This window comes from Vicia villosa, unplaced genomic scaffold (assembly GCF_029867415.1).
Source record: "Vicia villosa cultivar HV-30 ecotype Madison, WI unplaced genomic scaffold, Vvil1.0 ctg.002011F_1_1, whole genome shotgun sequence".
Classification (NCBI taxonomy): Eukaryota; Viridiplantae; Streptophyta; class Magnoliopsida; order Fabales; family Fabaceae; genus Vicia; species Vicia villosa.
Window position 1 is genome coordinate 394,862 of NW_026705811.1, and position 18,923 is coordinate 413,784.

The 18,923-nt window shown below is 28.4% G+C and overlaps 1 protein-coding gene and 1 long non-coding RNA gene across 5 annotated transcripts; one reads left to right on the plus strand and one right to left on the minus strand.

Annotated features, from left to right (window-relative positions):
- Positions 1-4,006: 4,006 nt before the first annotated feature.
- LOC131637482 (uncharacterized) lies at positions 4,007-7,771 on the minus strand. 4 transcript variants are annotated; one of them, XR_009294343.1, is made up of 12 exons: positions 7,525-7,771; positions 7,213-7,414; positions 6,999-7,112; positions 6,681-6,765; positions 6,304-6,515; positions 6,113-6,205; positions 5,896-5,936; positions 5,641-5,736; positions 5,502-5,556; positions 5,276-5,342; positions 5,073-5,136; positions 4,007-4,271 (listed from the first exon to the last, which is right to left on the minus strand). It is a non-coding gene; the product is annotated as an uncharacterized LOC131637482 (long non-coding RNA). The 4 variants fall into 4 exon arrangements; XR_009294345.1 differs by having other exon boundaries at positions 7,015-7,414; XR_009294344.1 differs by having other exon boundaries at positions 5,690-5,736; positions 6,999-7,414.
- A 9,545-nt stretch (positions 7,772-17,316) lies between these two features.
- LOC131637496 (uncharacterized) lies at positions 17,317-18,715 on the plus strand. Its single transcript, XM_058908088.1, has 3 exons — positions 17,317-17,653; positions 17,739-18,073; positions 18,155-18,715. The coding sequence occupies exons 1-3, from the start codon at positions 17,317-17,319 to the stop codon at positions 18,713-18,715; spliced, it is 1,233 nt and encodes a 410-aa protein (XP_058764071.1).
- Positions 18,716-18,923: the final 208 nt, after the last annotated feature.

Here is an 18,923-nt window from a genome sequence, read left to right on the forward strand (position 1 = left end):
AGATGATCATCGTGAAAAGATTTTTGATTTAGTGGTTGAGGTATTTGATGATCATAGAGGGATAACTGTAAGGTTAACACTCCAACGCTCAGGTCAGTGTTTCAAAAAGTAAAACTATGCAAGTGTGAATGAAAAGAATATTTGAAAGTGACTTAGAGTCACACTTATAAGGACAACAATTAGAATTGTACCCGGTTGATCTAGCATAGGACGCGAAAGAACTTTGGATGTAGATCAATGGGTGAGATGAACACGACATGCACACTCATGTGCGAAGTTCTAAAATTGATGTCTTCATGTTCATCAGCCTGTGGAGATAATTGGCTGAATTGATTCGGTTTTATTTGGTCTTTGGACTGTCCATAACAGTTTCCCTACAATCCTCACTATCAGTGATGAAATGAGAAATGTTGAAGCAATACTTTAAGACTGGTCTAAGCACATGTTCCATTGAGGAAGTAAGTGTGTTGAGGAGATCCTCTAGGAAAGAGAAAACATTTATTGCGGCATTGAGTGGGAGTAGGTGGCATTGGGAATATACGTATGCAATGTCCATTGTGTAGGCAAAATATTGTCTTGGGGATGCCTCTATGTCTGTTCATGTGCCTAGGGTATGAAAATGACGCGCTTAGGACCATTTGTTTGTTCTTGCAGAAGCGAGGCTATATCTTGATTGTTGGACATGATTTTTGATATTCTGTCAAATCTTACCCGTTGATTTTGATGCTCTTCGGTGCCTATAAATTAGGGACTTAGTTTGATATTAAGTTTCAATTTTTAATTTCCTTTGTTTTTTAATATGTTCCTTATTCTTTCTTGTGATTTCAGCGATTTTTGTTGATGCTTTCCTAGGTTTTACACCATTCATCTTTAACTTTGCTTTCTTCTTGAATCTTCAAAATTTGCACTAAAGAAAAAGATACTTGCTTTCTTTTCTTTTTTTCTTCTCTAATTTTCATTAGTTCCTTAATAATGGCCCATTTAGGAAACTCAAGAGTATGTATTCCTATTATTGGCTTAAGTAGAAATCTAAATATTAATGATGCATAATATCAAACAGAAGCAAATCGACCCAAATATGAAGAAAAAAATCGGATGGGAAAATCCATGAGTGTCTAACCTAGATATAAAGGAATCAACCCACACAAGGATAAACATGAGGGAGGTTAACCACAGGTTTACCTTTAATAAAGTTCTGATGTCTCCTCTAGTTCCAATGGGCAACATTATGGAAGAACGAGCAGCTGAAGTTATCACCAAATGTATAAATAGTTCATTCAACCGTGAACTCACAGAAGGTGAAGTTATATGATGTTGTTGATTAATTACCCTAATCAATTAGGTGTAGTAAAAAGCCTATGGATTGTTTCCAAATTTATATCATGCCATGATCTCTAAATAGATAGCTTCTCTATCATTTTAAAACATCTAGAAAATGTGAAAAATCTAACTTTTCACTTCTCTTATCACCTCTCTAAATCTTTTTAGTTTTTCTCACATAATTTATCCATAGTGCTTTAAGAGCATTCTTGAGTCTCAGTGAAGATATTATTCCGAGTGAGGGTATAATTGTAAATTTATGAAAAGTAGATTTTTCTTGACTAAATAATTCTTCCTTAAAAAGTGATTATTTGGGTTGGAAGCTAAACATCTTAAGAGCTCTTATATATATTTGGGGATATTAGTCTTAGTCTCTGTTTAGCTCGTGAGCTCTGCCATAGAAAAAATATCTCTTTTGGGTTCATGAAGATCAATTAGTGAACATATCTTCACAACGGTTCTTAAGCTCAGGTCGATTAAAATCTCTATTGGTTAGAGATAATCCTGGATTAAAATATTATCTAGTTTATAAGTTCAGCCTAGTATAAAACCTAGGGGTGTTCAAAACCAAACCGGCCCAATAGAAAACCGCAAAACCAAACCAAACCAAACTGAAACCGCAAAAAATCACATTTGATTTGAATGTGTTTGGGCCATTTTTTAACAAACCGCGCGGTTCAGTTCGGTTTGCGGTTTGTATTTTACAAACTAAACCAAACCAAACCGCATTATGTTACAACCCCCAAACTTCAATTAACTTATATTCAACCCAAATTCAAATCTAATATGCCTTAGCCTTACGATTACCAATGATTTTCTCTTCCCAAAACTTAAGGTTTTAGTGTAATTCTTCTCAAATCTCGTCTAACGGTATTGCACCTTCTTCTCATCTTCTTTTCCAAATACATATCACATATTATTTTCTAGTCTTTCATCTCGTAAGTTATTTCTTTTTCATCTTATTATTTTTATTCTAATATTGTCTCTTCCAATTACGTTCTTAATGTTTCTCTTCTTATTTAATCGCATATCTTCTGCTCTTTCTTTTTCATCTTCTCTAATATTTCATCTCCTTTTTTTCTTTCTATTTCATTATAATGTTTTTGATATTATTTTATGCTACTATTATTTTTGTATATTAAATAGAAAGTTATTATTTAAATATGATGAATTTTTTTGTTATTTGATAACGCGTAAATGACTAAATACAAAGTTACGTTGTCATCAATATGTGTATGAATGACTAAATAAATTTTTGTAAAAAAAAAAAAAACGAACCAATCTAAACCGCATTAGTTTGGTTTGATTTGGTTCAGTTTTATTTCTAAAAGTCAACCGAACCAAACCGAATCGTACACTTTTTTCCCTTGCGGTTCGGATGATTTTTTACGTCAAAACCGCACCGTAAACACCTAAAACCTCTATAGACTTGAGATTAGCCTGGTTAAAATCTTGGTTTTATTTGTTATCAATCAATATAAAATCTTGGTTTGGTTCAAAGGTTAGCCAACTCAAAATTATGTCTTAGTTTGAGATCAACCTATATAAAATATTTGTTACATTGAGAGACTGAGCTACGTATAAAGGCATATGCCATCATTAATAACTAGTGTGAAACCCGTGCCGCCGCACGGGTTCTGGTGTGGACCGGTTTTATGTTACCAGTTAGAATATGGAATTCAAAAATAATAGAAAAAATTAAAATAAATTATAAAAAAAAGGATAAAAAAGAAATCTAAGATAAAAAAAAATATATATATATATATATATATATATATATATATATATATATATATATATATAAGTTAAAATTTAAAATAGTAAATGTGTTCCAATATAATATAGGAGTTTTTTATAAACCACTAATATTTAGGTTTTTGTCGGCCACCTTGAGTAATTCATAATATTTTTAAAAAGACATTTTTTTTAACAATAATTATTATTTTTCTGTATATAAAAATATGTTTTCCTGTATTTATTTCTCGTATGTAAATATTATTTTTGTTTTGACATTCTTTATAAAATTATTGGAATCAATAGTAAATTTATTCCCGTATATAAATTTTAATTTTTTGATCTAATAGTAAATTTATTCTCGTATATAAAAAGGGTTTGGCAAAGAGAACCTTATATACTACAAAGAAATGGAAAAAAAGTATGTTCAATAAATTTATTACAATTATTTTATTTATTGATAGATTAAAAATATAATTAATTTGATGAATGATAATATCTGATAAAGTATTTGAAATATTTATTTTACTCATAAAGTCTAATAAATAAATAGCAAATAATAATAAAATAAATAAAATATAACCCTAAAATAAATATGATATTCAATAATAAAATCTTATATATAATATTTTAACATGATATGATAACATCCAGTAAAATTTATATTTTCTTATTGAAACATATTTTAATCGTTACCAATTTAGACTTGTTTTATTATAATAATGATGATGACAATAATATTAATAATTATAATAATATTGATAAAAGACATTAAATTAAAATAAATAATAGAATTTTTTTCAATCTCAATATTTTAAAAAATTACAATAATAGTCACATTACTTCATAATTATAAAATTTAAAATATATATAACAAATTTCAGAAAAGAAGAGAGAACAACTAATAAAAATAAAAAGAAGTGAAAATAATGCTAAGAAAATGTCCATCTTATTTAACCTTTTCCGTTTTCTTATCAGTAACATGAAAAAACAAAATAAATGAAAAAGATGTTAAAAAGATTTTAAAAAAAAAATAAGTGGCATGAATATCAAAAATAGAAAAAAGAATCTATACTTTATGGAAGAAATAAATAAGAGATTTCCTTTGATATTACCATTGATGCTGATATTTCCTACCACTACATAAACATCATATCATTGTCATGTTGATGTGGCTTTTTTTACTTGAATTTGAACTTGTACACATATTTCAACCCCTTTTCAAATTGATACATCGATTATGTAAATACAAAAGAAGTAATTATTATTCAGTCTAAATAAAGCATAAATAATTTATCAAGAACAAATAACAATCAATCTTAAAAATAGAAACAAAATTGCACATGAATTTTTTAAAAAATTTGAAATTAGTACTTTTAGATAGATTATTATAATTACCAAAGTGAGTATTAATGTGTAATTTCAGAAAATATAAATAATTTATTTTCATATTATTAGAATTAAAAATTAGTTGAAAAAATAGACATTAGTAAATCCTTTGTCTTTTTATGCTAAATTTTTAGATTTAAAATTTTAATAAGTAAATCATTTATTTATTTTTAATCTAAAAATTTAGCTTCTAACTTTTATTTCTAGGTTTGAAAATTGATAGAAAAAAAATTACTTCATACTACTTTTTTTTTTATGATAGAGATACATCATATCAAGTCTATTAATATTCGAAACGATAAGTATCATCATATTAAACTCAATTAAATTATTTTTCAAATGGATCCAATAATTAATAGTCAATAAAAATAATATATTTCATCATTATTGAAACATAATTGATTTCAAATAAAAATTTTATTAAAATTAATTTTAACAGAATTAATGGAAGGTTAATATTATTCTATAAAATTTTCTATTATATTATTAAATAGTTGTATTGGTATCTGTAGTATAAAAAATATTGTAAACGTTAGTGTCATTAAATATAATTCATATAAATGACTACATGATATGGTAATTTGAACAATTAAGTGAGACAAGAATGGCAATATCATAGAGTATATTACCTGTGGCCATTCATGAGATTGATGACGAATCCTATCTCACGTTCCAATTGAAGAAGTTGTTTGCCTGGATAAAACAGATGGAACAAAAACATGACTTTTGAGAAACTAAAATAAAAATAATAAAATCAAGATACCAAAAAATAGGGATGCAAAAACATGACTTTAGGTAAGACAATTTCAAAATGTAAGCAATAGGTTCATACCTTAATTAATCCAAGTCTGTTTGTCAAGTTCATATTTGACCTTACTTCCATTTGTAATCTCTACAATCTGCAAAAATTTTATAACCATGGAGCAACCAGAAATAACATAATGCAGTGGTCTTGAATTTTTTTTAGTTGCACCTCTTCCCCCTCTCCAATCCATGAGAAATGTGTGAACAATCACGAAAGCTAAAACCGAAAAGTAAGTTGCAGAAAATAGAGATACCTTTCATGTTCATATTTTTCATGGCAGCGGCGGTAGCTTCAACTATCGATTAAGACTGTTGAGAAAATCCAATACAGAAATTAGATCCAAGACAATAGTCTTTTCTCAGTAACAACCAAGGAAACAAAAAGGATCCTACAGAATAAAACTGAGTGCTTCTTCTAATAGTGTCAAGAACTACAACTGACTCGTTACTGTTTGCAGCTGGAATTCTCCGTGTATGAAGTCGGTATTTCTGCAATAATAATAATTAACCATACATCAAATCTACAGAAGAGCTTGCAATATTGTGCTGATTAAGAAAATGAACATTGCATAAGGAAAACACTATAAAACTGAGAAGAAAATCTCAAAATTCTTCGTATGTTTGGCTACAGCTTGAACTTTGACCGACCTTCTCACGGATCAGAAACTCCAAATTCTTGGACCGAGTGACTGAAACAAACAAAGCAAAAAGTATTATTAGTACAAAAGCAATCATTCAGATGCTGCAATTGTTGTTGTGATGCATTTGCAGAGACATTTAAGGCCGCTTTATTTCGACCGAATTGCAATTGTCGACCGAGAATTACTCAGTTGTCATAGATAAAAGCAAATAGAAAAGCAATTACCTCTACAACAGCGTTATTTAAATTACAAGCAGAATCCACTGAAATGTTCATATTAGATATAAGCTTTTCCAATTCTTAAGAATCCAGATTATCCTGAAACAACATTTTTTGAAATGATTCAAGTTTCTCATTTAAACACAGTAAGTTCATATAGTTATGCTTTACCTTGCAAGTTGTAGCAATGCTATTACCTTGCTGCAGCCATGAAACCGAGTGATATCATCATTTCCCATCCATTCGGCGATACCTCCTGCAGTATAGCATCGGTAACATTTATGGCTAAGTCTCCCACAAACCATTTGAATTAAGGAAGATTCCATCGAGTCATAATCTTCGATGGAAATCGATCCTAAGAAGACTTCCATAGCAGCCCCTGTTTTTGGAGATATACCACCAACATTTCCTGTAGATTGAATTTTGTTTTTTAGAATATAGATATAGATTGTAAATGTACACAGTATCTATACATGTATATGTATGTACAACATAAACATCAGAGTATTCTAAAAGTGTGGTCATTTAGAAGAGAAAAACCATGGTTTATTAAAGAATGATTCACCCCACTTACTGCTACAAATGTCTTCTTCTTGGAAGCACCTTCCTCGGAAACGTGGGCTAAGCCAGTTGAGTTCTTTTTGTGAAAACTCCTAGCCCTAACATCCAAGAAATTAAAACACCAAATTATTCCAACAAACCACAAAATCATCATATCACCCACAAAATATCATTAACCATACATAGTTACTTTTATAACAAAAACGCCACCACCGATTCAAAAGCAGAAACAATTATCAAACAATTTCGATTCACCATAAAATATATAGGCAGATCCTGAACACAATATGATCAGAAAGCAAACATAATCATCTTTAGCATAATACAAAACCTTAGATTTATGCTACCGTTGACTCGGTTTTCTATCGCTGCTCCTTCAAAGGCTAGCAAGACACTCTATACGCCTACGCCAACCATCAATTCTACCGTGACTGTAGAGGTAAATCTACAATCAAATAGAAATTAAAAAAATTAATCATTCCAAAGAACACATAAGAAGAAAAATTTAACGAATCATGGAATTAGAAGGCAATATTCACGAACACCTGAACAAAAAAGGCTGAAAAATGAAAGAAATAATGAGAGATCTAAAAAAAAAATTATTCAATCTTCATCGCTAAATATCAACAGCAAAAATCCAGATCTAAGAAGAACAGCTGCAAGTTTAACGAAAAACCAGGGGCCCTCTTCATCACTACTCTATTCATCACCATCCTTAACAACGAAAAAATCCATATATGTGAAAACCTGCAAATCGAACAAAAAATAGCTTAACTACTACTCAGTAACAAAAAAAAATCAGATCTGAGAAGAAATTTGCAAATAGAAAACACAACATAAAAGTTTGTATCCTTTACCTTATAATGTGAATCGTTGAAACTTTTTGTTGCGTTGATGACAATAAAGAGACATGACAGTGGCGGCGGTTGTGGTGAAAGAGAATGAGACGAAAGAAGAGGGTTTAGGGTTATGGATTTGAGAGAAATCATAAGAACTTTGAGAAATAGAAACCGTGAAAGGGAAGAGAGAGAAAAGAGAGAAAAAATAGTTATTATTTTGAAAAAATAGCTGAGTTGTGATTGGAAAGCAACATTGGGAGTAATGAAAAAGTGAAAATGGGTACATATACTGTTTGGAAGAGGATACTGCACTATTTGGTTCAGTTACATTAGAAATAAAAGTGCAGATTGTACATACCTTGGCCAATAGAGAGAGAAACAGATGAAACCATTAGTTAGATTGAAGCCAAAAACAGATTTTAGTCACAAAAAGTAATATTTAGACACATTTTACCCTAAAAAAAAATAGGTGGAATTTTTTAAGCAAAGGGCAAATGGGTCTTAACCAGGTACTTGTGTTTTCTTATTTTATAGATTTACTTCCACTAATAGTTTAGCCATTCTAAAGTTGTATTGTACTCCATATAATAATTATATAATGACACTTACACAAGTTACATTACATGTAATTTTGTAACTGCAAGGAAAAAATGTTGAATTGTTATCACTCTATCATCATTTCATTTAAATATATTTTTAAAACAATATAATATATTTATAGATTCTTATTTATGCCAATTTAATACTCTATATTTCAATAGATTAAAAATGTTTTATTTATATTTTATAATATTTTATAAAATTACTTTTGCACATAAATATGTTATAATATTTATTTAATTAAGTAATAAATATTTTATATTAAGAAGAAATTATTATATTTTAGATATATAATCAAATTGATATGTACATTATTAATGTAAAAACAATTATATATACATTCAATTACGTCCCTCAATATAAATTTTAATTATTTTTTTTTTGAAATATTATAACAAAATTACATAATAATGAGAAATAATTTAATAAACATAAAATTAGTTTTGCACTAAAAACACATATATTTAAATTTTAAATTTAAATATTACATATATATATATATATATATATATATATATATATATATATATATATATATATATATATATATATATATATATATATATATATATATATATTTAAATTTTGGAGAATAACACTTCAACCCTGTTCTTTTTTTTTAAAAAAAAGTTATTCTTAAAACTGCAATTCTTCCTATAATAGAATTTGTGGGCTTAACCTTTTAAAAACTCTTAAGAAATAGTGAATATTCTCAAGATCAATTCTTGGGAACAGGATTAAGTCACTTCATTAGACCAAACGTCTATAAGTTTATGGAGTCATCTCTATTACCTTATCTCTTTTATTTCTATACTTTAAATTTTCTATGCATATTTATTTAAACATTTTATAAAATGCTTTCAAAATCTGATTTCAAAAATAATTTATTTTAAATCAGCTATTTTTTAAAACTCCGCAATTCATCCCCCTCTTGAGTATGAAGTGTTTGACATTGAGAAAAACACCAGGTCATTTTCTACATATTAGAATAATTTTGTATTTTGCTATTTTTGTACTTTTACATTCTACGTGGTTTTGCTGTGCTTTTGTTAAAGTCTCCTTGGAGCTACATTATCTATCAATTTACACTACAGTACATGTTTTCATTCTAGATTTATTTTATTAATATGCTTATGTTGTCTGCTGCTTTATTTTGTTTAAGCATATCTAAGTAGTTTTTTTTATAGGATTTGGGACATGAAAACTATCCAATTGACAAACATCGTGCAAGTTGCTAGATGAATGAATAATAACAAAAAATGTTTTCTTTATTTAAATACTTATATTTTAATGAATATGTTTGCTACGAAAATAGGAACACTTAGGCACCAATTATACACTGAAATGGTATAATTGATATATGACTTAGAAATGTGAACTGTTGAATCTGACGTGGCGAATGTATTTCAGTGTTAACTGAGACATGCTCTATTGTTTTAATTGCTACACTTTTTAAGGTTTCTAAAGGAACGATATATGTTGCGAGTTTACTGGGTTGCTGGAAAAAAACAGGATGGTTTAGAGTCCACTAGGTTAAGTTACTTCATGGTGAAGAAAGCTTGTATTCGATTTGCGAGCATACTACTTCGTTGGGTGAAATAAGGCAATTTGTAACCCCACTTGGCTAAGTTTCTCCGCGATGAAGAAAGGTAGTGTTAGCTAGGAAGGCTTACTAGGACGCTAGGCGAAAGAAGGCGGTTAAGAACTCCACTTGACTAAGTTACTTCATAGGGAAGTAAAGGTGTACTTGCTGGGAAAGTTAGTTTAGTCGTTGGTCAAAATTTCCTAGTCAAAAGCCAGTTAAATAAAGGTCTCACCTTCCTCAATTGTCATTTATTCCATAGTGAATAGATCAGAAAACAAAGAGAATAGAGAAAGTAATCTTAAGGGAAGAATTAAAGATTGAAGGTGGATGCTTCATCCGGTTAGAAAGATCGTTCACAGATGCTTTTTCACCCCCTTTGTTTAACATCTGTATAAACCTACTATGAGTAAGAATAGATCAATTATCTTTTGTTGGGGTTCGATGTAATTATCCAAATACTCGTGTATTGCTTTTGATCACACACACACACACACACACACACACACACACACACACACACACACACACATATATATATATATATATATATATATATATATATATATATATATATATATATATATATATATATATATATATATATATACATACATATACATACATATATATTCTAGTTATTCATTAACATTAATGATTATCCTTGTTCTTAAAGTCTTTTTATAATCTAGTAAATTCTAACTTGATTGATGGTTTTGAAATGCTATGTGAAAATAATTTTCATAACCAAATATATGGTTTTCATATGTTAAATACTAAACTCTATAGATGAATTTTGATTTAACATTCATATACACTATTGACATTTAATGATACTATATTGGTTAGCCGATTGACATATCATTAGTTAAACAATACAACCGATATCATGTCGTTGTTTAAATATAAGTAACATTCATTAAGCGATAGATGATACTATTAAATGTTGACTAGAATATGTATAACTGATTACAAGGGTACATTAAAATAGGATAATGAAATCTAAGCCTAGCAATCTAATCTCATATGTTAAATTTATTTTCATTTACTGTCATTTTACGTTATTTCTATAGACAAATATCTTTCAATACATCTTCCTTAAAATCATAAAGATTATCGAACAACTATAATGTCGCACTAGTCTCTGTGGATGCAATACACAAAAATACTACTTCTGTTCTTTATCGATTGTCTCTATACTTTTACGTTTAAGATCAATATCGAAAGACTTATCGTCATGTATACATGTATTCTTACTATTTCATCTCTCATATGCTAACATATCGTAGATCATTTAATTAAATACATGTGCATTTGCTTATTCAAATCTCCACCTAACCTTTGATTGAAATTATGTATAGAGCATGTCTTGTATAATTAATAATTATTGAATTCGCTATAACACGTTATACTTGTTATACTTCTTGTTCATGAAAATTCAACATTGCAACTATACCATATTCTACTTCTAATTCGTGAAAATTTAGCACACAACTATGCTCTGTTATATTTCTAGTTCAAGATAATTCAGTATTATAATTATACTACATCATACTTTTAGTTCATGAAAATTCAACATTCCAACTATATGATATTTTACTTCTAATTCATAAAAATTCAGCACCACAACTACATCAAATTACACTTCTAATTCATAAAATTTGAGCATCACAACTATTCCATTTTATACTTCTACTATCTACATATTACTAAGAAATTGACCAAAGTGACAAAATTACCCTACTCACTAAAAAATATTACACTATAAATTGAACAAAATAGTAATTAACAAAATCACCCTATCACTTTTCTATTGTCCAATGAAAATGAAGACTTTTGCCAAATGTCAATTGCAATATTTAGGATTCAACTTTTTCTCCCCAACACATCTTCTCTCTCTTATTTCAAATTTCAAATTTCTTTCACATTTCATTTTCCCATACTTTCTTACTTTCATTTTAATTTTTCTCCATTTACTTATCATCACAAAAATTATAATCTATTTTTTAATTTTAATAAAATTAAATATTTATTTATCTTACGGATCACTATCAACACAATATTTAATTTATTTTAATTGATCATTACACACTTTCTCTATCTTAATTAAAATTTAAAATTTACTTCACATTTTTTTCACACTTTCTTACTTTCTTTTCTAATTTTTTTCTCTATTTACTTATTATTTCTAAAAAAACCTATTTTTTAATTTTAATAAAATTAAAAAATTTGTTTTCTCCCGGATCACTATCAACACAATATCTATTTTATTTTAATCAATCATTGTCTTTATTTGAGTAATAATATCCTTTTTTTTTTCTCCATCTCAAATTTTTTTATGATTATTTAATGCAATTAAATTTATATGATTATTGTTCATTTTATATTTGTATTTAAATATATTTTATATCGCATCAAAGATTTTCTTTATTTCACGGGTCATTATCAATACAATATCTATTTTATTTTAATCAACAACTACTATTAATTGAGAGATAATTTTTATTTTAAATGTTAAAATTTCATTTTTTTTCTCCAACTTACAATTTTTTTATATAATTATTTAATATAATTCAATTTATATGATATTTTTCATTTATAATCAAACAATTCATTTTAAATTTATATGTATCTAATTAAATTTTATACAATATCAAATAAATTTACCCGTGCGGAAGCACGGGTATCTTACTAGTTTAGTTCATGACAATTCAACATCACAACTATAATATATTATACTTCTACTTTATGAAAATTCAACATTACAACTATACCACATTCTACTTCAGGTTCATGAAAATTTAGTATCACAACTATACCACATTTTACTCCAGGTTCATGAAAAATCAGCATCACAACTATACCATGTCATACTTCTACTTTTAGTTCATGAAAATTCACCATCAAAACATGTTCTTGAAAACTCATCATCACAATTATATCATATTATACTTCTAGTTCTTGAAAATTCAACATTGCAACTACAACATATTCTACCTCTTATTCATGAAATTATAACATTTAAACCTTAATTAAATGAATTAAAAGGATATCTTTAAAATAAATATAAAAGTTGTTTTAATAAGTGCATAATTTATTTTAAAAAGATAATCTAATTTAACATTATCCTAAATTTTAAAATTTTCTTATCACTATTCATTACACACACATTCATACCCAAAATAAAAGTAGTCATAGTCCAACTTATTATTTTATCAATTAAGTATCACAAGAATTCGTGAATTCATGAGGTTGCAGCTACACGAATTTACACAAAATTTATGTTTTCCTTTTTTTTAACTATGCACCGAATCCCTAAATTTCTAATAACAACCAAATATCCACCAAACTAATTCAATAATAGATACCTATCTTAAAAAAAGAACTTGTAAGATTGGAGTAGAAATCAGAGAGAAATGGTTTTAAAAAAAAATAAAAATCTAAAGTTAAATTTCCTCCTTTCATAAATCTTGAACTCTTCAAACTCATAGGTCCTCTACTATTTTTGAAATTCTCATTGCATGCAGGAAATGAGCATGATGTTTGAGTGATAAGGATGGTTCAAAGAAGAAAAAAAAGTCTTAGGAAATTTTACTTTCTCTTCTTTCTTTTTTGTCTCTTAATTTTTTTTATTATAACTTGTTTTTATTCTAACTAAAACTACGTGACAAATATCATTTTATCATTATTAATTTATATTTTTTTTCCAAAAGAATGCAAGAACTTTTGGAAATATCTTTCTATTTTGGTAAGTACTTTGAAAAAGTTGATTTTTTTTTTAAATTGAGTTTTTAGGATATTCATCATCAAACTTTGGTCAAGAGGAAGGTCAATAATGTTCATTCATATTCTCCAAAGATTAGAAGAGAGATTCAAGAATTTGTTCAAAATGATCAATATACACAGAGCGACACTTTCTTTATTAACTCTTGTGTTCATGATGTTTTGTCAAATTATTCACACTTATTTAAATATTTGTTATTGAAGGTGTGAATCAGGTGTTTTTTCTCGCATTCATAACTTTCCCAATATAGAATTAATAAATTTTGATAAACTAAAATCAGTAATTGTGTATTAAACTACTTACTTCAAGACTCTCCTTAGATGATGTAAAAACATTCAAGATAATACTAAATTTTTATTTCTTTCTATCAAATGTATCCAATGTAAAGTTTAGATATATAGTTTCTTAGTATTGCAGTATAATTTCTTTTGAGAGGTGATATTGAGTATTAGAACCAAAATCAAACAAATTAGTAATAAGTTATGTTATTAATTGATTTTTAAGTATAAATATGAATATATGTTGTGTTGTCCGTAAATATACATACTATCAAATACATAGTTTTTGAAAGTTTGTTTTCAATAGAAAAAAAATTGAGTGTCGGCTTTGGTAATTATGTAACTAATGTCTAAATTATCCACACAAAAAATACCACAAACATTCTTATAATTGAGAGGGTATAGTTGTTTTCTTAGACTTAATCTTAGATTTCTATGATGAGGTTTACTTTTTAAATTTTATCATTGGTGAGGTCTACCACGAGAGTGTTTAGATTTTTTCGATTTTTCACTATTGGCGGCCCTACTCTATTCTATATAAGTAGTTTATAATATATTGGGTTAAATATATAAAATTCATGTAATGTTAGCGAGTTTTGTTTTTAGCTCTTGATAAAGTTTTTTTTTGCAATCTCCCCCTTGCAATTTTCAGATTCCCTCAAGGATCCTGACTGCCACATTGCAATAAAGATTCCCTCTTGCTACCTATGTGGCAGTCCATGTGGATTTTTTTTAATTATTAATTATTTTTAAAGTCCACGTGGAAGTATTTAATTTTAAAAAAAAAAATACTTTTTTTAATAATTTTATTATTGTTTTTATTATGAACACCCTCTATAATATTAGCGAATTTTCATTTACCCCCTCATAATAAAAGCAGTAACAAAATTATAAAAAATAAATAAATTTAAAAAATTTAAAAAATATATAATTTTAAAAAATATTAATAAAAAAACATTTATTCCACGTGGAATTATAAAACAATTAAAAAAATTCATGTGGATTGTCACATTGGCAACTAAAGAGAATCTTTGCTGCAATGTGGCAGTCAGGGGCTATTTGAAGAAATCTGGAAATTATAAGAGGGGATTGCAAAAAAAACTTTACTAGAGCTAAAAACAAAACTCACTAATATATTACAGGGGGTTTATTATATTTAACCCTAATATATTTTGACTATTAAAAACACATGCATAAAAGAGTATTTTAGAAAAACATAAAACAAACCTATGAAGAAATGCCCATAATTTTTTTCTACTTTAATTCGCTTAACCATGTTTGAATATAATCATCTGAACAGAATAATAACATATTTAATTTTATCTTATAGCTTACTTTTTTATTTGAAACAGCTAACAAATTTATTTAGTTTAGTTCTACTTTTAAAAAAAATTACAAGTGTGAAAAACTAGAAATATGGAGAACCTACACATTTATAAGTGGGAGAACTCACACACCTAGCTATCACCTTAAAATTTTTGGTGAGTATATGATATGTCTCTGACAAATGTCTGTTTCTCAAAAGAAAATGCTCTCAAGTGTAAAGGTGTTCCCTCATTTTGACCCCCCAAATTGTTCCAACAAATGGTATCAGTTACAAGTATGAGTTGTGTGGCGAAGTCTCACATTGGTTAAGAATATGGAGAACCCTCACATTTATAAGTGGAAGAACTCACTCACCTATCACCTTAAAGTTTTTGGTGAGTATGTGATGTGTCTCTCACAAAGGTGTATTGCTCAAAAGAAAATTTTCTGAAGTGTAGAGGTGCTCCAGTTTATCTATTTGCAAGCATTTCATATGGAATTTACTATACCTTCAATGTTTCTTTATATTTTTCACTTCATCAACTTAGAACGTAATTTACTGTTTTTTTTTCTTTGTTCAACCATATAGTATAGGAGAGGGTAACAGACCTTGTGCACCGTCGCTTATAATTATTGAGAAGATTTTAAATTTCACATTGATTAGATATAAGTTTAAAAAGAGTTTATATAGAGTGACATTCATCGCTTACAAGTCAATTTTATAGAGATGGGTTAGACTCAACTCTAATATTAACATGGTAACAAAGTCTATTGATCGTACCATGGGACACCTGCCGTTTCTATTTACATACCAAAACTCAAAAGAATCATGAACGTGAGTGTGTATTTGGAAGATCTCAAGTCTCACATTAATTAGACATCAGTTAAACATTATAGAGACGGGAGGAGCATAACAGATTAGCAGAGGCTCTAATTTTTTAGAGGGCCGAGTGAAAATATAAAAAAGCTAGTGCGCACTCCAAACGATAGGGGAGTTGTTTACTATAAGAGGAGTTAAGGCCTCTCAATATTTCGATCTTATATAAGCTTTGTGATTAGTGTCGGGTAGTCACTTAAGGGAATTGTTTACTCTAAGAGATGTTCAGGCCACTCAATATTTTGATCTTATACAAATTTTGCAATTAGTGTCACATAGTCATTTAATGTGTTGTTTGACATTGGAGTAAGCATAACAATTGAGTGGACAGGAGACAATTTTTACCTTCCCATATCCAAATATGAATCCCCAAGCATTTCATGTTTCCCACCCGATCTCCGAGGGAGATGAAAAATTAAAACTTAAACTCATTCCAAACAGGTTCGAGTATCCCGCTCTACCAGCATCCATGAAGTGGAATCAATTTTTAATAGAAATAATCATTTCTCTTAATATCAAATTACATTACAAATAATAAAATAAAACAATTTTAAAAAATTTCACACATACATTTAAAATATTTTAAATATATTAAATAATAAAAAAGTATAAATTAAAATATCCCTATATTAGTTATATATTTAATATTCCAAATTGTTAAAATTAAATAATAAAATAATAATAAAATAAACGAGGTGGATTCATAGTGAATTGGTTATTTACCATAAAGGTGTGTGAAAAAATATAATTAATTGAATCACAAACCCAAATTAAATTACATTTAATTAAAAAAAATTGAATCATTTATATGATTAATAAACTAAATCATATTGTATAAAAATAAGTTAAATAAATTTAAGTTAAAAAACCGTTTAATTTGTTTCACAAACTATTTTTAAGAATATTTTTATTAGTAAAAAAATCAATAACTATTTTTTCAAAAAAATAAACTTTCTTAAAAAATAATAGAAATGTTTTTTTCCTCAAATAAAAAAATAAATAAAAATACTTTTATATTCAAAAAAGTTATACAAAAAAAATCCTAAAATTAATAATAAAAAAATCTTTAAAATAAAAAAAAAACCTTCTAAAACCAAAAAAAAATCACAAAATTACAACAACAAAAAATCTGAAAAGAAAAAAAATACATTTTTCTTGAAATTAAAATAAAAATCATTGTAAACAAATTAAACTGATTTTTAATTTAAATTTAATTAACTGATTTATTTATAATATGTGATAAAATTTATTAACTATTTAAATAATTTAATATATGCTTCACTTAATCATATTTTTGCACATATTTAATAACAATCAAATTAATCTTATAAGAGCTAACAAAAACTGCCACCTTCCTTCTCATACTTTTTTTGCTGATGACATAATGGTGTTTTGCAGGGGTGACTCGAAGTCTATTCAGGCCATTCATGAGCTCCTAAGTGATTATGGCAGCATTTCTGGTCATAGTTGCAACTGCTCCAAGTCTTTGATCTATGCTGGAGGGATGAGTATGGAGAGGCACAAGCATCTGGCTGACATCATTGGATTTAACATAGCTACTCCTCCTTTCATCTATTTAGGTGTTCTCATCTTTGTTGGAAGACCTAAGGCCTGTTATTTTCAGCCTTTTGCTGACAGAATTAGGATAAAGCTAGCTAATTGGAAAGCCAAGTGTCTTTCTATGGCTGGTAGAGTTCAATTAGTTAAGGCTTCTGTTCTGAGTATGATCATGCATTGCCTTGCTATCTTGGCCTGGAAGAATCTTGAAGTTGATTGAGAAATGGATGAGGAACTTTATCTGGGCAGGCAGCTCTGATAAAAAGAAGCTGGTCACTGTGGCGTGGAAAGTTTGTTGCAAACACCAAAATGAAGGAGGTTTGGGCATTTTGTCTCTGCAGGATTACAATAAAGCTACTAACATTCATCTTTGCTGGAATTTCCTGAATGATCTCCACTCTTGGTCTAATGTGCTGAAAGCTAGGGTTTTGAGAAATGGGAGAATCATTAAGTATGCTATTAAGTCTTCTCTTTGGCATGGGATAAAGGAAGCTTATAGCACTGTTCTGGAGAATTGCATGTGGAATGTTGGAAGTGGTAGTAGAGTGAACTTTTGGTTGGATAATTGGTTAGGGGAGGCCTTGGTTAGCACTTTTAACATAAATCCTAGATTCCATTTTGCTCTGACATCTTTGGTTAAAGATTGGTGTATTGATAAAGCCTAGTCCATAAAGCCTAATATACTTCTTGCATTTCCTGCTCTTCAATCTTTGCTTTCTAATGTCACTATCCCTGAGGAGGATATCGAGGACTGCCTTGTTTGGAAGAATTCAAAGTCTGGCCTTCTCTCTCTTAAAGAAGCTTACAACTATGTTGTTAAGCCTAAGACTTGTGCTGCTTGGAAGGATTTTCCTTGGAACAATGATATTCCACCTGCTCACTCCATGATCATTTGGAGATACCTCCATAACAAGTTTCCTACTGATGATAACTTAAAAATCAGAGGTTTTTCCTTTCCCTCCTTATGCAGCCTGTGTTCTTCTAGCTGTGAGAATGCTTTACACCTGTTTTTTGGTTGTGCATTTGCTAAAAATATTTGGAATTGGTTCTGTGGCATTACTCAGAGATGCATCCCTATCTTGTGCATGGAGGAATGTAAAAAGTTATTATTGCAGTCTTGGAGTTCGCAATCTAAAGTTGTGCTTCAGGCTAGCATTGCTTGCATCTTCCATCAGATTTGGAAAGCTAGAAACAAGTGCAGATTTGAAGACTTGTCTGCTAATTAGAAAGCTTGTGTTAAAACTGTTTCTGTCTTTGCTAAACTTGTTGGGACTAACACTTGCAGGGCTTCAAATTCAGACATCAAGAATTTCATGTTGCTTAAGCGATTTGAGGTTACCATCCACCCTAAAAATTAGTTGACTACCATTGAGGTCCTATGGTCCCCCGTCGTTGAATAGTTGGCAAAAAATGAATATTGATGGTGTATCTCAT

What these genes read in the sequence shown, in the direction of transcription:
- LOC131637496 (XM_058908088.1), top strand. Translation starts at nt 17,317, where the DNA reads ATGGTGTTTTGCAGGGGTGACTCGAAGTCTATTCAGGCCATTCATGAG. An exon ending in AGTTAAGGCTTCTGTTCTGA is followed by an intron (nt 17,654 to 17,738) that starts GTATGATCATGC and finishes TTATCTGGGCAG; the next exon opens with GCAGCTCTGATAAAAAGAAG. An exon ending in ATTGGTTAGGGGAGGCCTTG is followed by an intron (nt 18,074 to 18,154) that starts GTTAGCACTTTT and finishes GATAAAGCCTAG; the next exon opens with TCCATAAAGCCTAATATACT.